The 22,469-nt window shown below is 48.5% G+C and overlaps 1 protein-coding gene across 5 annotated transcripts in view; it reads left to right on the top strand.

The window, feature by feature from the left end:
• CSGALNACT1 (chondroitin sulfate N-acetylgalactosaminyltransferase 1) overlaps window positions 1-22,469 on the top strand; it is a 255,249-nt gene that overhangs the window by 200,689 nt on the left and 32,091 nt on the right. For all 5 annotated transcript variants that reach the window (XM_024765173.1, XM_024765172.1, XM_024765176.1 and 2 more), the window contains one exon: window positions 14,202-14,418. In XM_024765173.1, coding sequence (XP_024620941.1) covers window positions 14,202-14,418 — 217 coding nt within the window. The remainder of the gene's footprint in view (window positions 1-14,201; window positions 14,419-22,469) is intronic.

Here is a 22,469-nt window from a genome sequence, read left to right as displayed (position 1 = left end):
TGTTTGGTGGACCCAGAACTTTCTTCTGAGGAATATTTGGTCCCATCTGGGGACTCCCTGTGTGCAGCTCCTTGCTGAGGTCAAGTGGCCATCTGTTCTGGTATGTGTCCTCTGTGTCACAGGAGGATGTCAGTAATACTGCAGTCATGGTGGCTGACAGTGTTTGCATCTGCTCGTGGTGACCAGCATGGTGTATTTTCGTGTCTGCACGCCCTTATCAGTTGCTCTCATTCCATTATTACTGCTGCATTGCAAACTATGCTAGAATTTAGTGGCTTTTGATCCCCATTTTCACATACTGACAGATTCTCTGGGTCCAGAGTTCAGAAAGGAGCCAGTGGGGATGACTGTCCCTATTCCAGCTCCTCTGGGGCCACATCTGGGAAGGTGGGAAAGTTGGGGTGACAACCCTTGGGAGACAATCACCCAAACGTACCTTCCCTTGCAAATCTGGCAGCTGCACTGTGGTGGCGTGAGCACCAGGACAGTCCCTGGAGCTAGGCGACCCTGGGGTAGTTGATCTCTTACGTGGTGGTCTGGGCTCTAGGAGAAAATGTTCCAGAAAACAAAGTAGCAGCTACATCACTCCACGGTCCTCTCTTGGACAAAGTAGTCACAAGCCCACTCAGATTCGAGGGGATGGGCCCTCCCTTGATGGGAACCTTGTCAGATAATTTGGGGGTCATGACATACTTGAGAAAAAATATTTATGGAGTACTGCCACCTAGATAGGTTAAGTGGTATCTGTTCTTTTACATTCTCTAAGTTAAAAAAAAATTTATATTAACTATCATTTGAAAACTGCATAGCCTAACAGACCACCTTGTTTTGATATGCTATGGAATTACTTTATGCTTGACTAGTAGGTCAGTTTCAGGCTATGTGAGTAAGGTTGCTGTAGGAATTCTCTAGAGGTTCATAACCCTAAGATGTGTTTCGCTGGGTTTATTGTGATTTCACGGACGCAGTGAGTCATGTGCTGTTTGTTGTGTGTCCTGTGCAGTTGGAGAAACTGAAGCTTTGAGAATTGACTTTGTCCAAAGTCACAGAGCAAGTTAATCGTTGACTGGAATTAAATTCAGTGTCTTTTTCTCCTGGGGCAGTGTCTGTGTAAGAACGTCCCTGGCTCTTTCATCTAAGGTGTCCCTTTATGACGTGCCACCTCACGGGGTGGTGGACACATAGCTCGGCGTTCTGAGCAGATTGTTTTACTAAATGGGAGGTTTCTATTGGGTGACAGACTTCACAGCTCCCAGTGGTTGGTGTTCCATTAGTGTGCTGTTCACCCTAGAGGAGAAGCATGTTCACTTCCTCACAGTGTGCGTTTCCCTGGTGATCAAGCTGAGGCGTGTGTCCATGTCTGTTTCTAAGGATGGGGAAGAAAGTGGGGCATAGGATTCGTTCTTCTGAAAGAAAGCTAATCTCAACGGGGTTTTCTTCACAACCCGTTATGGTGATTAGGACATACTATTTTACAGTTTAGGATCGAGATTGTTATATTTTAGCTAGAATGATTGTCAAAAAGTAAAAGAAAATCCACAAACCAGGATCCAAGCAAAACCAATAACCTGTGTGTTCGTCTGGGGACCCACCTGGACCCTCTCCCAGCCTTAGGACTGTCTGAAGCTTTCCGCATGGACACGTCCACCTCCTCTCCGTTACTCAGTCCCCATGTCTCCTGGACAGAGCCAGGGGCTTCTCACCGCCACCACACCGCCCCCGACCACAGTGCTCTCCAGGCAGGCCTGGGTCTTATTCATCTTCATGGCTCTAGTCTGTTACCGTGATGGAAGGTGCGTATCAAGGGACTGTGGAGTGAAGGAGCGACTGGATTGATGGTTCACAGAAGCATAACCCATCACTCACTAGCCTCTTGCCTTTCCTTCTGCCCTTGTGGCCCCAGAGTGTTTGCAAGAAATGATTCATTATTCACATTTCATTTAAAATACTGCTAAAGTTTGGGCCATAGCTCCAAACTCTCTCATGTTATGAAGGAGGTGTTCAAATAGAAAAAAAAAAGGGGGGATTGGGGTCTGAAAAGTGCTTTCTTTCCGTGTTAGTTTTCCAGGCTATTGTGGCCTCAGTTCCTCTCCCTTTCTGTGACCCTGGAAGCAGCGTGGGTCGCAGGCCAAGCCGTGCTCTGGGGCCTGCTCCGTGGGCCTCTGATCATGGCCCCCTCCCAACAAAGCTCCATCGATTCAGAACATTATTATTTATTGCAATGGCTACTTCTGGTGTTTACTGTCTAATGTTGGTACCAGTTTGGGGGTAAACCAGTGGTTCCCCAATTTAATAGGTCTGGTAGGGGGGCCCAAGAATCTGCCTTTTCTAAGGCTGACCAGTTCCTGCAAGCAAAGACAAATGCAGGTGGACCAGTGTCTGTTGTGGTGGAAAATGGTGACCTGTATGCCAGGCCTTCTGATTCTTTTACTCTTCAGCTTGCTGTGGTTGATCTGTCTTGTGGCAGTTCCACAGAAACATACATGCTTTCCCCCAGATAGCCAGTGGTTCAGTGTTACAGCCTATCTGTAAAGCTAAAGTGAATTCTTACCACTGACTAATTGGATAAGTTAGCCAAATAAAATAAATGCTTACAGGATGTCCAACTTGGGATATTCCTTGAGGCACAAAGCAGTCGACATGGATGCTTTTGACCTTACCCTGTGATTCGATTTTTAAGACCAGGAAGTAAGAGCTTGGTCTCGTGAAGTATCTTGTTTAAAGTGTTGTGAAGTGAGTGTGAAGCCAGGGTTAGACCGGGGTCTCTGGCTTAGGTGCTGCCAAGCACAGTGACTGTCAGGACAGCTTGGGGCCTGGACGTGTCCGCAGCGGGAAGGAGGCTGCTCTAACTGTGATGATGATGGAAGGGGTGTAGGCATGCTGTGGTGCAGGGTGGTGCTAACCACCTCTGTGTAGGGGTGTAGTTAGATAAAGGGTTGTGGTATCTAATAACTACAGGTCAGTGATTTGAACATTCCAGTTGATATTATACATTAGAAATGGGTTTCTCAAGCAACGGGTAAAAAAATTCTGTTGCGATATTGCTAAGAATCTGCCTTGACTCAGATTTTATATATGCTAGCTTGTATATCACCAGGCCTTTTACCAGAATATCAAGAATCCTGGTCTCATACAGATGGCCAAAAGGCACATGAAAAGAGCTCAACATTGCTAATGATTAGAGAAATGCAAATCAAATCTACCATGAGGTACCACCTCACACCAGTCAGAATGGCCATCATCAAAAAGTCTACAAATAATAAATGCTAAAGAGGGTGTGGAGAAAAGGGAACCCTCCTACACTGTTGGTGGGAATGTAAATTGGTGCAGCCACTATGGAAAAACAGTATGAAGGTTCCTTAAAAAACTAAAAATAGAACTACCATACAACCCAGCAATCCCACTACTGGGCATATACCCTGAGGAAACCATAATTCAAAAATAGTCATGTATCACAGTGTTCATTGCAGCTCTATTTAAAATAGGCAGGACAAGGAAGCAACCTAAGTGTCCATTGACAGATGAATGGATAAAGAAGATGTGGTACATATATACAATGGAATATTACTCAGCCATAAAAAAGAAAGAAATAATGCCATTTACAGCAACATGGATGGACCTAGAGATTAGCATACTAAGTTAAGTCAGAGAAAAAGACAAATATCATATGATATCACTTATATGTGGAATCTAAAAAATGATACAAATGAACTTATTTACAAAACAGAAATAGACCCACAGACACAGAAAACAAACTTACAGTTACCAAAGGTTGGAAAGGAGGGGAGGGATAAATTAGGAGCTTGGGATTAACATATACACACTACTATATGTAAAATAGATAACCAACAAGGACCTACTGTATAGCACAGGGAACTATACTCAATATTTCATAATAACCTATAATGGAAAAAAATCTGAAAAAGAATATATGTATGTGTATAACTGAATCACTTAGCTGTACACCCAAAACTGTCACAACATTGTAAATCAACTATACTCCAATAAAAAAATAAAATTAAAAAAAATAAAGAATCCTGGTCTCTGGGTCCACAGTGACTTAAAAGAATGAGTTATTGGATCCAGCTTCCAGGCATATTTGATGCCATTGTATTGATATATAGCACAGCAAGAGGAGGGCTTGCCCAAGCCCGGACCCATCTGACCGAGAGCAGTGATGCAGTCAACGACGAATGGGGCCAAGGGGCATGATGTCATAGTATTGATAATAATAGTAATGACGTCGTTATCGTTATTACCACTGCTGACATCACCGAGTGCTTCCTGGGTACCAGGCATGTTTACATGTGTTAATTTATTTAATCTTCACAACATCCGTATAAAGAAATAGGGCTGTATTTTTATTGATCCCATTTCTTAAAGATGAGGAAAGTGGTTGAATCAATCCATAATACGTTATCTCACAATCTTCAAAAGTGAGTCTTGAGACTGACTTTTCTGATATACTTTGGACAGTTACTGTCTTTCTGAAGTATCTTTATTGATGTTTTTCTGTTCTCAAAAGTCAATCTCAAAAAGAAAGGAAGAACAGAAAAGAAAGAAGACTTGTAAACAGCCTTTTGATGGTGAAGGTTGATCGACCTTTAAGAGCTTGGGCATGACAGGCTGTTGGATTCACAGCCGTCCTGCCCGTCACCCTGTGAGCAGCATGTCATTCGTAACGTGGAACAAGTTACTCACTTACCTTCTGGAAAGGCCTCCATTCTCCCGTCCGTAAAAGGACGTGGTAAAGGGCGGACCCTCTGGAAGCCTCCTTCGAATCCAGGTGGTATTTGTGAACATGGTCTGAGCAGCCACGAGCAGGCACAGCTGTTTGGGCTGCGTGGCCTCTGCTTCGGGGTGAGCTGGACGAGTGGTCGTGTACACACAGCTCACGGTCCCCAGAAAAACGGCGAGGTCACACATGCCCTGCTCTCTGACCCTTAACCCCTGCGCATTGCTGCTGCTGTATCTTGAGTTGCTGCTTTTCCCACATCCTGGACGTGCCGTCCGCAGCTGGTGGGAAGCGTGATAACGGTGTCCGAATTCCTGTCCCCGGGTTTGCTCTGGAGCCTTGAGACCCCCCTCCCTGGTCCCCGCTCCAGGCCCCTCAGACTGCTCAGTCAGGCAGCATCGCTCTGTGTGGCTTCCACGTTGGTTCCCTAGAGGGAGGAGAAGGGTGCATCCCCTGAGACCCCGTCCCCGCAGAGTGAGAGCTCGGGTGGGGTTGCGGTCTGTCCTGCCAGTGTGGAAGCCTGGCCTCCCCGGGAACCCGCTTTTCCATGAAACCTAAACGTCCTCAGGAGCCTTTTCCCGTGACTCCACTGTCACTTCTGACCTCGGCCCCTGAGCTGCGGAGGCTCACTTGGCCCGATTTCCCCCCCTCCAATCCTGCATTGCCTTCGGCTCTCCCCCGCACCCTCGGCCAGACCCCAGTGAGTCCCCTCGGCCGCTTTCTTCGCGGTGCCGACCCCCTGGCCCTGCACGTGTGTCCTGCAGAGCCAGCCTGGATCCGCAAATTCTGTCTCCCCGTCCTTGCTCTGCTTCTCCAGCTGCCGGGGACAGTCCCCTCGTGCTCGTGCTCTGTCGGGGCTCACGGGGGCCCCCTGTGCCCTCGTGCCCAGCTGTGGACCCCTCTCACCCTGCCTCGTGCAGCCCCGGCTCTCCCATGTTGCCCCTAACCCCCATTCTCAGCCTGGCCTTCCTCCTGCTGCAGGAGAAACTGGACATTCGTCTTCGTGCTTCCTTGAGTTCCTCGTCCCACCCCTGCGTGGTCCGCACCCTGCTAGCCTCCTGCCCTGTGCTGGGGGGTAGGTTGCCCCCTCTCTGTCCCTGGCCCTTCCCTGGGTGGGCCCCCCCCTCCTTCCATCCGTGTGTCCTCGTGATCTGTTTCTGTTTTGCTTCTTCCTCTCAGCGCGTGACGGACTTTTTCTTTCTCCTACTTTTCAAGTCTTTCATGAAGGACTTCAGGGACTTTCCAACCCTCTGAGTTCCTCTGGCTGCCACTCTGCTGGGCCCACCCTTTCTTACCCCGCACCTCCCCACCCCACCCGCCTTCTGTGCCGCAGAAACAGAGCTCTGGCTCCCGTGGAACTCAGCTATGGGGGTGCACAAGGGCGAGGAGGGTGAACACCCTCAGGTAACGGGCGGCGACGGCTCTAGAACAGGGTGCGTGGAATAGGGGACCGAGGGGGACGAGAGACGGCCTCGTGGAAGAGGTGCATCTGGGTCGAGACCTACAAGGGGGGAAGGATCCGGCGGTGCCCAGCCTGGGGAGGCATCCCAGGCAGAGGCGGAGGAAAGGGCAAAGGTCCTGGCGCAGGAAGGAACTTGACAACTTCCAGGAAACAGAAGCAAGATGCTTTCCTCACCTAGTCCACTCCTGCCCCTCGACCTCTCATCCTCTTTCAGATTTGCTCCAGACCCTGTCGCCTCCGGGAACGTCATGGCCGGGGCCACTGTTGGTCCGCTTGCCATCCAGTGGGCTTGCCCCGTCCTCATCTTACTTGACCTTGACGCAGCAGTGGGCGCTGAGCTGCCCTGGCCCACCGTGAGCTTCCCTGCTGCCCAATCCTGCGCCTGACCTGGCAGCCTCCCTGCTGGCTACGCAGCACCTGCCTCCGGGGCCCCTCTTCTCACTCTCTACACTTCCGCAGCCCCCCAAACGCTGGGGCATCTCACTCTGCAAAGGGCCCATCTGCTGAGCTTCAGACACAAGTTCCTCAAGTCAGCATTTCAGACTTTTAACTCATAGGCCTCGCCTCACCTGCAGCTCACTCCCCTCGCCTGCCCTCTCACCTCTAACCGGTTCTCTCCAGCCTTTGCCACTTGCCCTCCTCTCGCTGGCGCTGTCTCAGCTTCCTGCTGAGTCACAGGGTTTCTTCCCTCAGTGCTCTGATCTCACCCCCGTCCTCCATCCACACCGCTGTCAGGAGATGGCACTAATGCCACTTGGCCTCTCCCCTGAGCTCGGGGAGGGTTTGCTCCCTAGGAGGCCCTGGTGGCCAGCGTGCTGTGCCCTTACCATACTGCCCAGCTTCACCTCCTACACCTGCCTCTTGTGCCCCAGCCTGGCTGAACTGCTGCAAGTTTGCCAAACATAACAAGTTGGTTTTGTTTGTTCAGTATCTTTGTTATCTTTCCGTGGAATGTTCTCTCTGATTTTGTAGTCTTGGCAAACGCCCAGTCTCCAGTTCTGGTGAAATATCATCTGTCAGCCTGTCCACACCCTCAGCAGGTGGAGACGCCCTCCTTTCTGCTCCCTGCACCGTGGGCAGACTCTCAGGTGCTTAGCGTGTTATACGTGCCTTTTTGGTTTACCTGTCTGCCTTCTCTCTAGAATGTGAATTCTGAGAGCACAGTGATTTTCTTTTTTAATCTTTAATTTATTTTTGGCTGCATTGTGTCTTCACTACTGCATGTGGGCTTTCTCTAGTTGCGGTGAGCGGGGGCTACTCTCCGTTGCGGCGCGTGGGCTTCTCATTGCAGTGGCTTCTCTTGTTCCGGAGCACGGGCTCTAGGCACACGGGCTTCAGTAGTTGCGGCACGCGGGCTCGGTAGTTGTGGCGCACAGTCTTAGCTGCTCTGCGGCATGTGGGATCTTCCCGGACCAGGGCTCGAACTCGTGTCCCCTGCATTGGCAGGCGGATTCTTAACCACTGTGCCACCAGGGAAGTCCCCACAATGATTTTTTTTTATCACAACCCTCTTTATATCTCTAATGGAGAACACGGTCCATGGTGAATGATACCCATAAGGAAAATCAATAAGGATAAAAATAACCATGTCATGTGACTATGAATTGTGCGTGGCTGGTGGTACACCTGGTGAGGAGCCCAGCCCACCGCTGTGCTGGGTTCACAACACGTCTTCGCTTCCCACTTAGTATCAGGTACATGACTGTCTTCGTGGAGTTGATCTGTAGCTTTGTGGGGAAAAGATGGCTCTGAAAAGAAGTCGACTGCCAGTATCAGTGATGAAGTAGGGAGGAACCCTCAGTAAGTGAGGTTCTTAGAAATGCAATAAATAGGAATAAAAAAGGGGATTCATGAATTGTTTCAGCAAGGACATCAGTCGGTGCAGCCGTTTCTTATCAAAAGAAATGTTTAGTGAAAGTTAACGGGGATGAACCTGAGTCAGGACGAGTACAGAAGCGGCTGTGAGCTGATGCCCTGTGATGCAGGAGAAACAAGGTGTGTGCAGGCATCCCGTAACCTGGCAGAGGTGGAAAGCTGTAAAGTGGTTACTTTTTACTGTCTTTATGGGGAGAATTATTTACATTGTGGTCTCTGAGCATTTGGGGATTCACAGCAGTCTTTCACAAATGTCAAATGTCTGCTACTTTCCCTAAGAAAATAGAGCTGACAACAGATGGCACTGTGATGATGTCTTGTTATCCCACGTGGCCTGAGAATGAGACGTTTCATCTAAGTGGAATTCTCTAGATAACTGAAGCACCACAATAGTAGAAAATTACCATTGTGAAATAAAATCTTTCTCAGGTATGTCCCAGTTTCTCTTTCTGAACAGACTAAGGAGATTAGGCTCCTACGCTGATGTCTTCAAAGGCAGTTTACATGGGTGGAGTATTTTTTTTCCTTTATATTAGATGATCCCAGACATTTCTGTTAAATTAAAAAAAATAATAACATTCTGTCTCCCCCTGCTGTTAGGAGGTGACCTGTCACTACTTACTACTGTCAGCATTTCTGCCTGTTACACCTTTTCTTTCCGCATATACTTTCCTTTTTCTGGAAATTTTTTTTTCATGAAAATCCCCCCCCCCCTTTTCAAAATTTACTACTTTTAATGTGTTGTAGACTCTGAACTCAGATAATTGTTATTTAGCAGCTGTTAGACCTATGTGTAAAAGAAAGAGAAAAGCTCCAAGGGGGCCTGTAAGGGCTATCCGAGGGTAGAGGAGCTATGAACTGTGGTTTTTACCACAGACCTTATGTCGTTTGTCTGACTTCTCAGACGCTGCTGCTTCTTCCTTTGCTCTGAGGGGTTCGTGTTGGGTATGGAAGACGACCTCGAGGGAGGAAACAGCTTCCCTGGGTCTCGGTGTACTCGTCTGTAAAATGAGAGGCTGGAGTAGACCATGTCCGGGGGCACATGTGTCACGGGCCAGGAGAGCAGCTCCACACAGAGGTGTTTAAGCTCTCAGATCCGCGTGTCTGGAGGAGCGAGCGATCACTTAGGATTGAGAAAGTCTGGGAATCTTCCCAGGGGAGGAGGGTCCTGTTTAGAAGGGGTGAGGGGGGACCGGTGGGGACCTGTGTCTTGAGAAAGTGCCAGGCCTTTTCACAGGACAGCAGTTACTGCGGTAAAATACACATAACGTAAAATTCACCACTTTAAGCTTTTTTTCTTTTGGCCACACTGCGCAGCTTATGGGATCTTAATTCCTCAACCAAGGATTGAACCCGCGCCCTCCGCAGTGAGAGCATGGAGTCCTAACCACTGGACCACGAGGGAATTCCCTATTTTAACCATTTTTAGGTGTACAGTTCATTGGCATTAAGTACACTCACATTGTGTGTAACTGTCATCCCCACGCATTTCTAGAACTTTTTCATTATGTCGGACTGAAACTCCGTGCCCGTTAAACACTAAGTCCCCTCCCCCTGCCCCACCCTCTGGTGAGCCCCAGTCTACTGCCTGTCTCTGTGAATTTGACTACATTAGACTCCTCGTACGAGGGGGTTCATACAGTCTCTGTCCTTTTCTGTCTAGCTGACTCCACTTAGCTCGTGTTTTCGGGTCCATCCATGCTGTAGCATGTGTCTGAATGCCATTCCTTTTTAAGGCTGAGTAACATTCCATTGCATGTGTAGACCACGCTTTGTCCATCCATTCAAACCCATGGAGGTTTGAGTTGTTGCCACGTTTGGCTGCTGTGAATGATGCTGCTGTGAACATGTGTGTACACGTGTCTGTTCGAGTCTCTGTTTTCAGCTCTTTTGGGTGCACACCCAGTAGTGGAGTGGCTGGGTCAGATTATAATTCTGTGTTTAACTTTTGAGGGAACTGCCAGGCTCTTTTCCATAGCTGCACAATTTTACATTCCCACCAGCGTTGCACTTTCGGTTCCAATTTTTCCAGGGGGAAGAGCAGTTGTATATGCTACATGCTCGACATAAACCCAGTTTCATTTGAGGCAGGGGCAGGACGTACAATGAGGACAGGAGTTCGGAGCCAGATGAGGGAGGGTTTGAAGGCTTGGCTGTAGTATTGGTGCTTTGCTCTCTGGGCTGTGAGAAGCTGGGGGGCTTCTGAGCCGGGCCAGAGCAGGAGTAGAGTGATGCTATAGGAAGCTAAGGGCCCCAGGGTATGTGCAGGATGGACCGGGCCCTGGAAGTGGGGCAGGGGTGTCAGAGGCGGCAGGTATCTACCTGGGGGACCTGGGCTCCATGCAGAAGATAGGAAAGGCGGGGATGAAAGTGGAGACACCTCTGGGCTCAGCAGTGCAGCACTGGCCGCAGCCATGTCCACTCGTCCTGAGTGAGGGTGGGGACGTGAGGGCGGGGACCTTCGGCATCATGATTTCTGAGGTCCTTAAGTGGAAGGCAGGATGGAGGGGTCACGTCCGCATCTGGTAAGCTCCTCGCCTACTGAAGGAGCAGACATTTGCAGCAGACCGAGGAGCTGTATCTTGGATTCCTGGAGGTGTCCGCATCTAGTTGTTGGTCCTGGGGCCCGGACCCCTGGAGGAGAGCAGGTCAAGCACGGGTCTGCCTGCACGGGGAGCAGAAACAGCAAACTCACAGGAAGGTCGGCACCTAGTGGCCGAAAGAGGGAAAAGGCGTTAGACTAAGCTCTAAGCCAGCTCCAGAGTCCTTATTTATTTATTTATTTATTTTGCAGTACGCGGGCCTCTCACTGTTGTGGCCTCTCCCGTTGCAGAGCACATGCTCCGGACGCTCAGGCTCAGCGGCCATGGCTCACGGGCCCAGCCACTCCGCGGCATGTGGGATCTTCCCGGACAGGCGGACTCTCAACCACTGCGCCACCAGGGAGGCCCGTTTGGGGTGGATTTTATTCTTTTTTTTTTTTTTTTGCGGTACACGGGCCTCTCACTGCTGTGGCCTCTCCCGTTGCGGAGCACAGGCTCCGGATGCGCAGGCTCAGTGGCCATGGCTCACAGCCCCAGCCACTCCGCGGCATGTGGGATCTTCCCGGACAGGCGGACTCTCAACCACTGCACCACGAGGGAGGCCCAGTCCTTATTTTGATCTTTAATTTGCATAGTGGATAAGAATGATACTGCCCTATAAAATATAACCAGGGAGGTATTCGCGTGGCCAACCTGCTTTGCTTTTGCCATTGTGCGTGCAGCTCGTTGGCTGAAAACCCGATCCTGCCGCGGTGCTTCTGCTCCCTTTCTCTCAGAGGGAGACTGTCCGACTTTCCAGCCCTGAAGGTTTCCAGGAGGCACGGGCTTTGTTTAGGTGCTGTCCTTATGTCACAAGGAGACTGGGGTCGGGGGACGTACCTGTGGGTGTGGTGGACGAGGGCTGGGGCAGGGTTTTGGTGGACACAGGCTGCAAGAGAGCTTTAAGTAACTTATTTAAAATAGATGGGAGTAAGGGATCTAAAATCAGGTTTATAAGACATAATGAATTGAATTAGGCAGAGTGGGGGGAACTATGCTAAAAAGTTGCTGACGTAATAGCTGTTTCAAGGCTCAGGATGCGGGTGATGCCGACAAAGCAGCTGGAGCTGTGGCTGAGATCAGCCTGGTCCACTGGCTCCTGGTGGTCCCGGAGGCGTTGGGGGAGGGTGTGTCCGGGAACCAGGAAGGCAGGCTGCTCCTGTCCCCCGGGATGCTGTTGCGGCTCCCTGCAGGCGTGGTCGTAGGAATCATTATTAATAAGGACTGCTATGTTCTCTGGTTCTTTATAAATGCACGCCCATCTCTTGAGACAGGTGCATCTTCAAATCTGTGGATTTAGATTTTAAAAGTTAATGATTCTGATCCTGGTGCTGAGAAAGAAAATGACTCCCAATTCTGTGAAGCCATCCCGGCCCGCATACTTGCTATCCGCAGGTTCAGCTGTAGCAGCCTTGCGCGGGGGTTGCCATGGAGAGCAGGGGTACTTGCCGGCCCTGGGTCACAGCTGTGTTTCCGTCCAGCAGAGATGCTGTTAACTGAGCCGACTGCTTCCTGACTCAGCCCCACCTCACCTGGGCCCCTGGGAGCTGGTGGCTGCCCAGCTGCTCTGGGCAGCAGAGGTGGGAAGAGCCCATGTCCTCTGCGAGGACCAGTTGCCTGAAAGGGTGAACAGGCTTCGAAGGGAGCCACTTCACGTTTTCAGAGACATCCTCCGAGCCTCGTGAGAAGTGCCCCTCCCTTCTCCCATGAGTGGTCCCGGTGGGGATGCTGGGACCTCGTCCCAGCAGGAGCTCGGCAGACCTTCTCTCAGCTTCCCTGACCTGCACTGGGGACCCCAGGGGGCTTCAGGTGGGAGCTCTGCCCCGTCCTCATAGCCCTGCACCCAGGTCCTCGAGTCCCCGAGCCGCCGGTGTTGGGCTGTGCGTGTGAACCTCTGGGCGGTGGCAGGTGAGGCCCCCTGGAAGATTCGCAGCCCAGGCTCCTCTCTGCGGCCCTGGAGGGAGATCAGAGAGGCCGCAGAGCCAGGGGTGTGGGGTGAACAGCTCCTGGAACGGGAAGAGCAGAGGCGTTTGTGTAGCAGACCTGTGGCCCCCACAGAAGAGAGGAGAGCGGGGGTGAGGATGAAAAGAGAAGGGCTCAGAGAGGCCTGGAAACCGGCGAGCCCAGGAGGATGCCTTCTGTGGAGTCGCCTTTGTAGCTACTCAGGGCCTAGGGTGCGGCCCAGCCAAAGTAGGGGCTCAGAGGAAGGGAGGACGAGAAAGAGAAAACCTGGCCAGTCAAGAGAAGAGACGAGGCCAGTCAAGAGACGAGGACGCTTCTCTGGTGACTTGTCGAACTGGATGGGTTTTTCTGCCGGTAGGAAAACACCCACAAGCCCAGTGACACGGGGAGGTGTGGAACTTAGGCCCCAGCGGATGGTTGGCTCGCGAGGTGGGGAAGTTCCGTCTGGTCAGGGCTGCGGAGCCTCATCCCGTCGTTGAGCGAAACGCTGGGTCACACGGTCCGCTCAGCAATGAGACAGTGGAGTTCCAGTGATGGCGACACTTGGGGGGCCCATCGTCGCCCCAAGTAGGCTGGCTCTGAGGTGCTGGCTGTGCTGCTTCCCAGAGGGGAAGTTATGCAAGACGTGCACCTGCCGCTGTGCTGGTACTGTACATGCCGTCTGCTTTAGTGCTTCCGGAAGCTTCCTTGGGGCCACATGACCCATGGGAGCGGCCCGAGTGGCTCCCAGTGCCCCGAATGGACCACTGTGGTCACTTCATATGAAATGGCTGTCATTTCTCAGAGATCGTTTTAACACACTTCTTAAATTAAATATAATATTAAAGTATGTATCTTATCATATTGTAGAAATGTAGATAAATAGCAGAAAAGAAAAAACACATAACCCTTCTCCACAGCACAGCCAGTCTTATTTTGACGTATTTCCTTACAGTCCTTTTTTAAATGCCTCTGAATAGTATAAATGCAGGTTTGTATCCAACGTTTCCCCATATCCTCAAGTCCATTCTCTAGTAGTTCTGTGTCTTTCTCCCCATCTTACCCCTAGTTTCTTCATGACCTTTTTTTTTTCTTAGATTCCATATATATGTGTTAGCATACGGTATTTGTTTTTCTCTTTCTGACTTACTTCACTCTGTATGACAGACTCTAGGTCCATCCACCTCACTACAAATATCTCAATTTCATTTCTTTTTATGGCTGAGTAATATTCCATTCTATATATGTGCCACATCTTCTTTATCCATTCATCCGATGATGGACACTTAGGTTGCTTCCATGTCCTGGCTATTGTTAATAGAGCTGCAATAAACATTTTGGTACATGACTCTTTTTGAATTACAGCGTTACAAACTTTTTACCATGTGTTTTTTTGAGGTCTTCATAACCGATTTTTAAATTGATGGTATTTTCATTTCTTTTGCTATTTAAGTGGGAGCATTTTGAGTTTTCTAATAAGTATTAGGTGTGGAGATTTAATCTTAATTTTTTAAAGTAAGGCATTTTGTGCTAGCTCTTGGCTATTAAAAACACTCAGCAGCCACGGTTAATTTTTAGAACTGTCTCTCCTTGTGTCTGTTAACAGGGATCTACCGCACAGAAAAGGATAAAGGCACTTTGTACGAGCTCACGTTCAGGGGGGACCACAAGCACGAGTTCAGACGCCTTGTCTTGTTCCGACCGTTTGGCCCCATCATGAAGGTGAAGAAGGAGGATTTGAACATGGCCGGCACGCTGGTCAATGTCATCGTCCCACTGGCCAGGAGGGTGGACAAGTTCCGGCAGTTCATGCAGAATTTCAGGTGGGCCTGTCGACACGTGTGTGTGAAACCCTGATGGCGCGTCCTGTCCCTCCCTGGTCCCTGCCCAGCACGAAGGCCCCTGTCTCTCCCTGTTCGGCTCTATTTTCTTCCTGTAAAGTTTATCGTTGTATCTGCCTTTCCCTAAAGCAATTAGAAAGCTGCCAGATAAGCGGATTTACCTTCAGAAGCGAAGGTTAGGAGGACTGGGTTTTCATCGGGATCTGTAGGGTCATGCCTGCTGGGTTCCATTCTGACTGCAGTTGGGGGACCACGAGGCCGTGCTGTCCCCTCACTGGACTGGGCCCCTCCCAGCCTCCGAAAGGCCGGCACCCGCGTGGCCATGGACCTGTGTGCTCGGCTGCAGCCTGGCTTCCTTTGGTGTCCTGCCCTGGCAGTGGCTGGAATGCATTCAGTCAGAGTCTTTTTTATTTTAACCTGTGTCTCCTCGGAGATTACATGTAAAATTATGCCGAGAAGCCTCCCAGCACTCATTTTTGTAGCTACTCAAGAAGATTTAAGCGGGTTTTATGTTCCGATGCGGTGTGTAGTTTTTACACGTGTCTTCAAGCTCCTGACGGTGCGGTGTCGGATCTTACACTCTTGTGGATGACACTCACGCGCTGCTTGAGGTCAATCGGCTAGCTGACTTGGCCAGCTTATTTTGAAGATAGAACGTCATGTGTGCCTAATGATAAATATCAGAAGATCAAACTTATTTTTAATCTTTTATCATTAAATTCACTTTATTAAAAGCCAGTAAGGCTCAGTGTAAGGGTGTAGTTGATGCCTCTCAAAATTCTGGATAATGAACACGTTTGAAGAGTAACCCGTTTCTGGCCAGCTTCAGAGATGGGAGTAAATGAAGTCCAGCACTTACGTATCTGGGTCCCTTTCTGTCTTGTAACCTCAGTCTGAATGTGTCCTTCAAGCAAAGATGACAGCTCCTCTCAAGATGGCCCTTCCCTCAAGATGGTCTCATTCCAGCTTCCAGAACCTTCTCCACTAGCATATTCAGGCCTGGAGATGATAACAACTCTGCAGTCAGTAGGAGGGGATATTGCTCTCATCCCCGTGTCCTCCTTACACCCTATCATTAAGCTTTGTAAATAGGTCCTTAATACATCTTCTCCAACTAAAAAGAGTAACCCTTTTCTAGCTACATTTTAAGGTCAGAACCCAAGAGTCTTTGGGGGGCCCTCTGACCTGGTCTTCCGTGAGTTCAGAATCCCTCAGCGGCACTCCTGATACGGCTGTGTGCGTGTGGTGTGTGCACATGTGTGCCAGGGCGAGCTGCAGCTCCGGGCAGAAAGCTCGCTGTTACTTGCACCTGAAGTCTGCCTCCCTGTAATTTCTACCCAGTGGGTCTAGTTGTGGCCTTTGAAGCAATGGCTGCCTTTGTCTTCTCCGGGTTTGGGAGCTGGGCCTTCACATGACGTCCTGTGGAGTTGGCTGAGCTGATCTTCCCACACCCACACCCCATCAGTTTGGAGAACACCCCGGCGCACAATCCCACGACTGTTGGCAGCGCCCCTCTGGCTCTGGCACTGAAGTGTCTGTGTGGCTGTGGCTCCCTTCAGCCCCCCTGGGTGCGTCTGTGTCCCTCTCTGCCTTCTCTTCGGACCGGCAGAGTGCACTGGCCAATGAAGCATCCATCCTGGGAGGACAGACCAGGCCTGAAGGCAAACCCTGACTCCCAGCAGCCAGTGTGCCTGTTCCCAGGACAAGTTTATAGAAAGTTCCCTCAGCCAGGAAGCTGCCTGGAGCCTGGGGCGGGGCCCTGAGGTTGGCTTTAGCACACAGGCCGGTCGATAGAGAGCTGAGCTTGGCGAGATGGTGCCCCCGCCGGAGGGCTGTCTGCTCAGGGGACAGCCAAGTCCTCCTTGCAGGACTCCGGAGCCTGGAAGAAGGATTCTCTTGGGTGCATATGACTAATTATTATGACTGATTATTGCCTTAGTGTCACAAGGATGGAAAGTAATTAACAGTAGGAACAAAATTAGAAGGGAAATATTGTTGAAAAAAGAAAAACCTTTACAAGTCTCCAAAGTAGAAGTGCTGAAATGAGTGTCATTCTAGTTAATGTTTTAAAAACAAAAATCCAGGGGTCCTTTCTCTTGCCTGTCACTGTTCAGATGCCTGCTGTAGCACGTGGGCAGGAGAGGGTGGTCAGGGAGACTGGTTCCTTGGGGACAAGGAGGGCCTGTGTGTGCACCGGACACTGGACCAGATGGAGGGATAAGAGGAACCTGGCTTCATGGAGAGAAGAATCTTAGTCCCCCAGAGATAGAAATAGAGACCAGGACAGTGGGCCAAGAAAGGCTTTCCAGATGGAAGGCGCTTGAGCAGAGGCGGACAGGGGAGTCTGCTCCGTGGACCAGGGGCTTCCGAGCACGTTGAGGTCTCTGAAAAATTGGGATGATAGAGGGTACTTAAGCCTGGGGTATTTAATTCCGGGTCAGAACTCAGTAAAGGTGGCATTTCAAGTCGGCCTGCAGAGAATGGATTGTTCAGAGCGTGGCTTTAGGACAACTAACCAAACAGCAGAAAAGATTTAATTCTGACTTTACACCAAAACCCAAAGTAACCTCTGGTCAATTAAATATTTAAATGCCATTAAATTGACCATAAGAGTATTGGGAGAAAATATAAGGGGCTAATTATTCAATATTTGATGTTGTCTTTATGAAATCCTTTCCATCCCAGGAGTGGAAACTGTTAACTGTGGTTGGCACTGAATATGGAACTATGAGTGATTTTTATTTCCTTCTTTTGGATTCTCTCCATTTTATAAATTTTTGTATTTTGTAAATTTTTATATAGTTAGCATTTTTTAATGTTTTCTTTAAAAATTCAACAAAATATATTTTTTGCTTTTATAATTTAAACCTTTTAAGTTTATAAAAGTGACACGTGGCTATTATGAGATGTTTAAACAGTAGAACACAACCAGGAGTAAATTATTTAAAAATTCACTTTTGGCCCTGCTTCCCTAAATTAGCCATTTTTAACATTAATTGAACATTCTAGGCACCTTTCTTTGCATATACACAGATAGAAAAATAACATGCTTGAAATGTAATTAAGCATGAGACATGCAATATGTTCTATTTTTAATTAAAGTATTAAATTTTACTTTACTTAAATTTATAGAAGAGAATCTGAAGTATAACAGAAGAAATTGCTGATCTTTGAGAAAATGTTTCTATGCTATAAAAGATCCCTCTAAAATTAAAAAAGTGACTTTACAAACCAGAACATATTGGAATCATTATGTATTTTTACTCCATATTTTAGTTTTAGACTACATTGGTTGAAAAATTATAATAAGAAGAGGAGAGCAGCACAGTTATATTTTCTCGCTCTCCTGGTCCCATCTCCACATTTGCTCTATCATTTTTTTTTCCTTTAAAGTACTTTTTTTTTTAACATCTTTATTGAAGTATAATTGCTTTACAATGGTGTGTTAGTTTCTGCTTTATAACAAAGTGAATCAGTTACTTCAGACTATACTACAAGGCTACAGTGATCAAGACAGTATAAAAACATAAAAACAGAAATATAGATCAATGGAACAGGATAGAAAGCCCAGAGATAAACCCACGCACATATGGTCACCTTATCTTTGATAAAGGAGGCAAGAATATACAGTGGAGAAAAGACAGCCTCTTCAATAAGTGGTGCTGGGAAAACCGGACAGGTACATGTAAAAGTATGAAATTAGAACACTCCATAACACCATACACAAAAATAAACTCAAAATGGATTAAAGACCTAAATGTAAGGCCAGACACTATCAAACTCTTAGAGGAAAACATAGGCAGAACACTCTATGACATAAATCACTGCTCTATCACTTTTACCTCGTCACGGTTTGCAGCCCTTACACTTCGCATTGTAACCACAGTTCCTGTGTGTTAAGTGGATTTAGTGCATTCATCAGCTGTCCTCCCACAGCGGCTTCTTCATTCCTGAGGTTTGGGTTGTCTGGATTTCATGGTCAAGACATTTCTTCAAGAAGGGTCATGAGTGCTTGGGAATAGAATGTCTGCTTGTTATCTGCACAGTTTAAGAATGACGTGACTGGGCTTAAAACTCTGGATACACTTTCTTTCTTTAGGACCTTGTAGAGGTTCTTCTGCATCTGATGATACAGTGGTCTGATGATACCGTGGAGAAGTGTTAGGAAAGCTTTATTTTGTCTCTCCTGAAAATGACGGAAGAATGCCTTCCTTCGTTGTGAATCGTGATCACTTAATCAGCATATGTCTCACTCAGCTCAGTGCCTCTTGTTCTCTCTCCTGTAATTCAGTTTCCTTGTTTGTTTTGTGGATTCTTTCATTTCAGGGAACTTTTTCTGGTGTTCTAATTTTGAGTACTTCTCCTGCTTTGGATTTGATTTCTCTGCTTCTCAGACCCAGTTGTGCATTCCATAGGTTTTCTCCACTTACTAGCTTCTCTCTAGTTTTTAATGCATTAGTCTTTTATCTGCTTTCATGTAAGCCTTTCCTTTATGTGAGTAATCTGATTTTCAGATACATCTATTCTGTACCTTGCTGTTTCTAATTTACTTCTTCTGTTTCTTTTGTTTATCACGTTATTTTTCTGAGCACAGAATGTGCTTCTTAATCATAATCTGTTATTTATATCATTTCCTCTTTGAACTTTTTTTATTGAATTCACATTTTTATTAAGAAAGTGTAAAACATTTGTAAGATGTTTTCTTCAATTAGAGTTATAGTTTCTCTCAGACTAGGTTTTTCTTTCGCGTTTTGAACACTCTTGCTTTCTGAATGCCCTCTCTTTCTTCCTTTAACTTTGCTGTTGTCCATCAGATGTGGCTGTCTGCTGTTTGTCTTTGTCCCTCTTGCGTGCGGCGTGCTTTCTGCTGCTCTGACGTTGTAGTGGTGGGTTGTCCTTGGCTGTCCCCCACCCTGACTGAGGGCTGTGTCACACTCCCAGCTGTATTTTGTGTTCTCCTCACGTTCTTCGTGGTCTGGAAGGGCAGGTGAAGGAGGAGACAGCTCCGCTGGCCTTTGTGCACCTTTCTTAGAGGCTCCAGATTCCTGCAGCCCCTCCGGGGCTGGGGGCGGGCGTGTGGTGGTACCAGCCTCACTCTACCTGGTTGTGGGTGGACCTTCGTCCTAAATGGTGGAGGGGGGATCCTTTGGCTCCCAGCAGGGTCCTCTGTTAAGGGCTGAGGCTAAAACGTCAGAGGGAATCGGCCCCCGTTTGTTCTCCTCTCTCATCTTACCCACCGGTTGTTTTCAGCTCTTTCCACTCCCACAGGTAAAAATGGGGAATAAAGATGAGGTTTTGGCCCTGTATTTGCTGGGTGGGCGGGGAGGGGTCTGGCTGTCAGTGCCCCTCACCCCGGCTCCTCTTCCGGCTCTTATGAAGGATATTGACTTAATGCGATGCCTTTTCCCCACTGGTCCTGCCACACCTGCCTCTTTGCGGGGGTTAGTTCACCGAGCATCATTAGGATGGCCCTGCTTCCTTCGCCACTTCCCACGCGATGTGGAGGGACCAGATACCCCGCTGCGGCTGTCCCTGCGTGGAGACCCCGCCCCGGAGCCGGGGCCCCTGTCCCCCAGCCTTCTCGTCTGCTGCACACCTCCAGCCCCTCTTCTGCAGCACTTGTGGAGCCGGAACCACGAGGCTACTGTGGACTCTTCCATTTCTTTCCTTGGCCTCCTCTTTGTGACGTTTATGGCAGATTGTATCTCTTTTCTTGGCCATTTGTTGGCAAGACTTTTGCCATTTTCCACTATTTTGGGTACATGGTTGCAATGATCACCACTTGAGGTTATTTAAAACATTATTCTTCCAGTGCATGTCCTTTAAAATGTAAACAACCTTTGCTCTGACACCATTTGGCTGAGGACTTTTACAAGTCACTTCATACATCTGGGCTTTAGCATCTTCTATAACATCAAAGTACTGGTCCACATGAGTCCCTTTCACCTCTGATGCTGGTTGTTAGGTTTTTTATTTCCCACTTCAGTATCAGTTTGCTAAGTATTCAGCTAGAAAAGACCCAAATGGCTAAGAATTATAACAAATATGTCTTCTTGGACAGAAGATATCGATGTAGAGCCTGGAATCCCCCAGAGAGAGCAGGCCTGGTCACAAGACACAAAGAGCTCTGAGGAAGGCTGGATCTGAGAAATCGCTCACTTGGGGTGATGACTGGGCATGGGGTGCCATCTGTAAGGACCAAGGACCAAGCTTTCCTGGTCCAGAACTCTGTCCGGGGTGGGGTGGACCCCCGTGACAAAATTGATTCCTGGGTTTATGGAGTTCATGGCCTAAGGTATTTATTATGATTGCTCTTCTATTCTCATGACTATTAGAACCATCTCAACAAATCCTAAGAATTATTTGTGTTTATAAAAAATACAAATTCCATAAAACCATTTTTATAAAGGTCAGTGGACAAGTACTCAGTAACAGTGTGGAACAGGGGTGAAGTACACCTGGGCGCTGGGACTGAGGGGAGCAGTGCAACTTGTCAGAAACACCAGCTCTGAACCCCCTGGCAGGCAAGGGGGAGAGAGAAAAAGAAAGCCTAGTTTCCCTTCAGCCTCAGTGGTGAGAAGGAAGCTGCTGTTTGTTGGGTGAGACAAGATTTTCCTAGCCCTAGACCCTAAGGGCCTTTATTTAAGAGGCCATGAACAAGAAAGGGTGATGTTCTGGGATCTACAAGAAGTTAGGAGCCTAAGCACAGGGAGATCATCTTGGTGCTCTGTGACTGCCTAGACGGGAGTGGGGGTGGGGAATAGGGAGGGTGGGAGGGAGACGCACGAGGGAGGGGATATGGGGATGTATGTGTATGCATAGCTGATTCACTTTGTTGTAAAGCAGAAACTAACACACCATTGTAGGCAATTATACTCCAATAAAGATGTTTAAAAAAAAAGAAGTTAGGAGGCTAAAGCTCCTCATAACTTGTCCCCTTCCTGAATGGCAATGACACCCGGATGTGCCCTGAGGAGAGGTATGGACCCTCTGGTCAGTTGCTGTGGGGCTGCTTTGGGGCCTTCGTGCTCCGGGCTCCACTGTTGCTGTGGAGATAAGATGGCGCTTTGCTCCAGCAGCCTCTTCCTCCCTTGCTCTCTGGTGGTCCTGATCCCTGGATGAGCCTCGCAGGCTCCACGTGCCATTTCCCCTCCCAGGACGGCTTTACGCGTGGCCAGGAGTAGAGGGGGTGCCCCCAGGAGAACTTGCTTCAGATTCAGTTCCCTTTGCCCAGTGGTGTGTTGCTTAAACCCACCTCCCACTCCTCCTTCTCTCTTTTTTAATCCCCTCATCCTGCCTTTCTTGAAACTATTCTCACGTTTGCTTTTTGGCTGCTCAGTTTCCCTTGGCATCTGGCTTATCGGTTTTAAGCTCATCTATTGTTTTATTGTGTACTTTGTTCGCAGTAGCAGGAGGACCCTCACGGTAGCAAAACTACAGATGGTCTTAGTGTCTTTGTCTCTGAGCCTCTCCTAGAAAAAAAGGATTTCTATGGAAATGATTTTTTGTGATTTTCAAAGATCTTTCTTGGTTCATTCCAAGTTTGCTTGATTTTTATTCTGACTCCTTCCAGCTGGACTGAGAACTCTTTTCTGTGTTGCTGTGGGTCTTCTCAGACTTTGCTGGTTATTTCTGTTTTAATCTGTCCCTTTCTCCTTCCTCTGACACTTCTCTTGGTCCCTCCCTCGGCATTTATGACATTTAAAGGTAGTATCAGGGACATCTTTTACTTGAATTTTCTTCAGCAATTTTTAAAATCCTCTTCCTGCTTAGCACCGTTAAGATGTTTTTGTGGACACTTCTGGATCTTTAAGAAACAGTGACTGTGGACTCTCTGAGACTGAAGTGGGGCTGCAGCATGGGCTCAGCCGGCATGTGTGCCGTGGACCAGCTGAGCCCTGCCGTGCGGTGTGCTGGGCCTCACCCTCAGGCTGCGACCCAGGAGGTGCTCGGTCTTCGTTGTGTTTCCCAGAAGGAAAACTAGCGTACCTTTCCCAGTACTGTCCTCCACCCCTGCCTCGCTCCACTAGCTT

Source organism: Neophocaena asiaeorientalis, unplaced genomic scaffold, assembly GCF_003031525.2.
Source record: "Neophocaena asiaeorientalis asiaeorientalis breed wild unplaced genomic scaffold, Neophocaena_asiaeorientalis_V1.1 scaffold14, whole genome shotgun sequence".
NCBI lineage: Eukaryota > Metazoa > Chordata > Mammalia > Artiodactyla > Phocoenidae > Neophocaena > Neophocaena asiaeorientalis.
The sequence above is the reverse complement of the archived record's forward strand: the minus strand, read 5'-3'. Positions and strand labels throughout refer to the sequence as shown.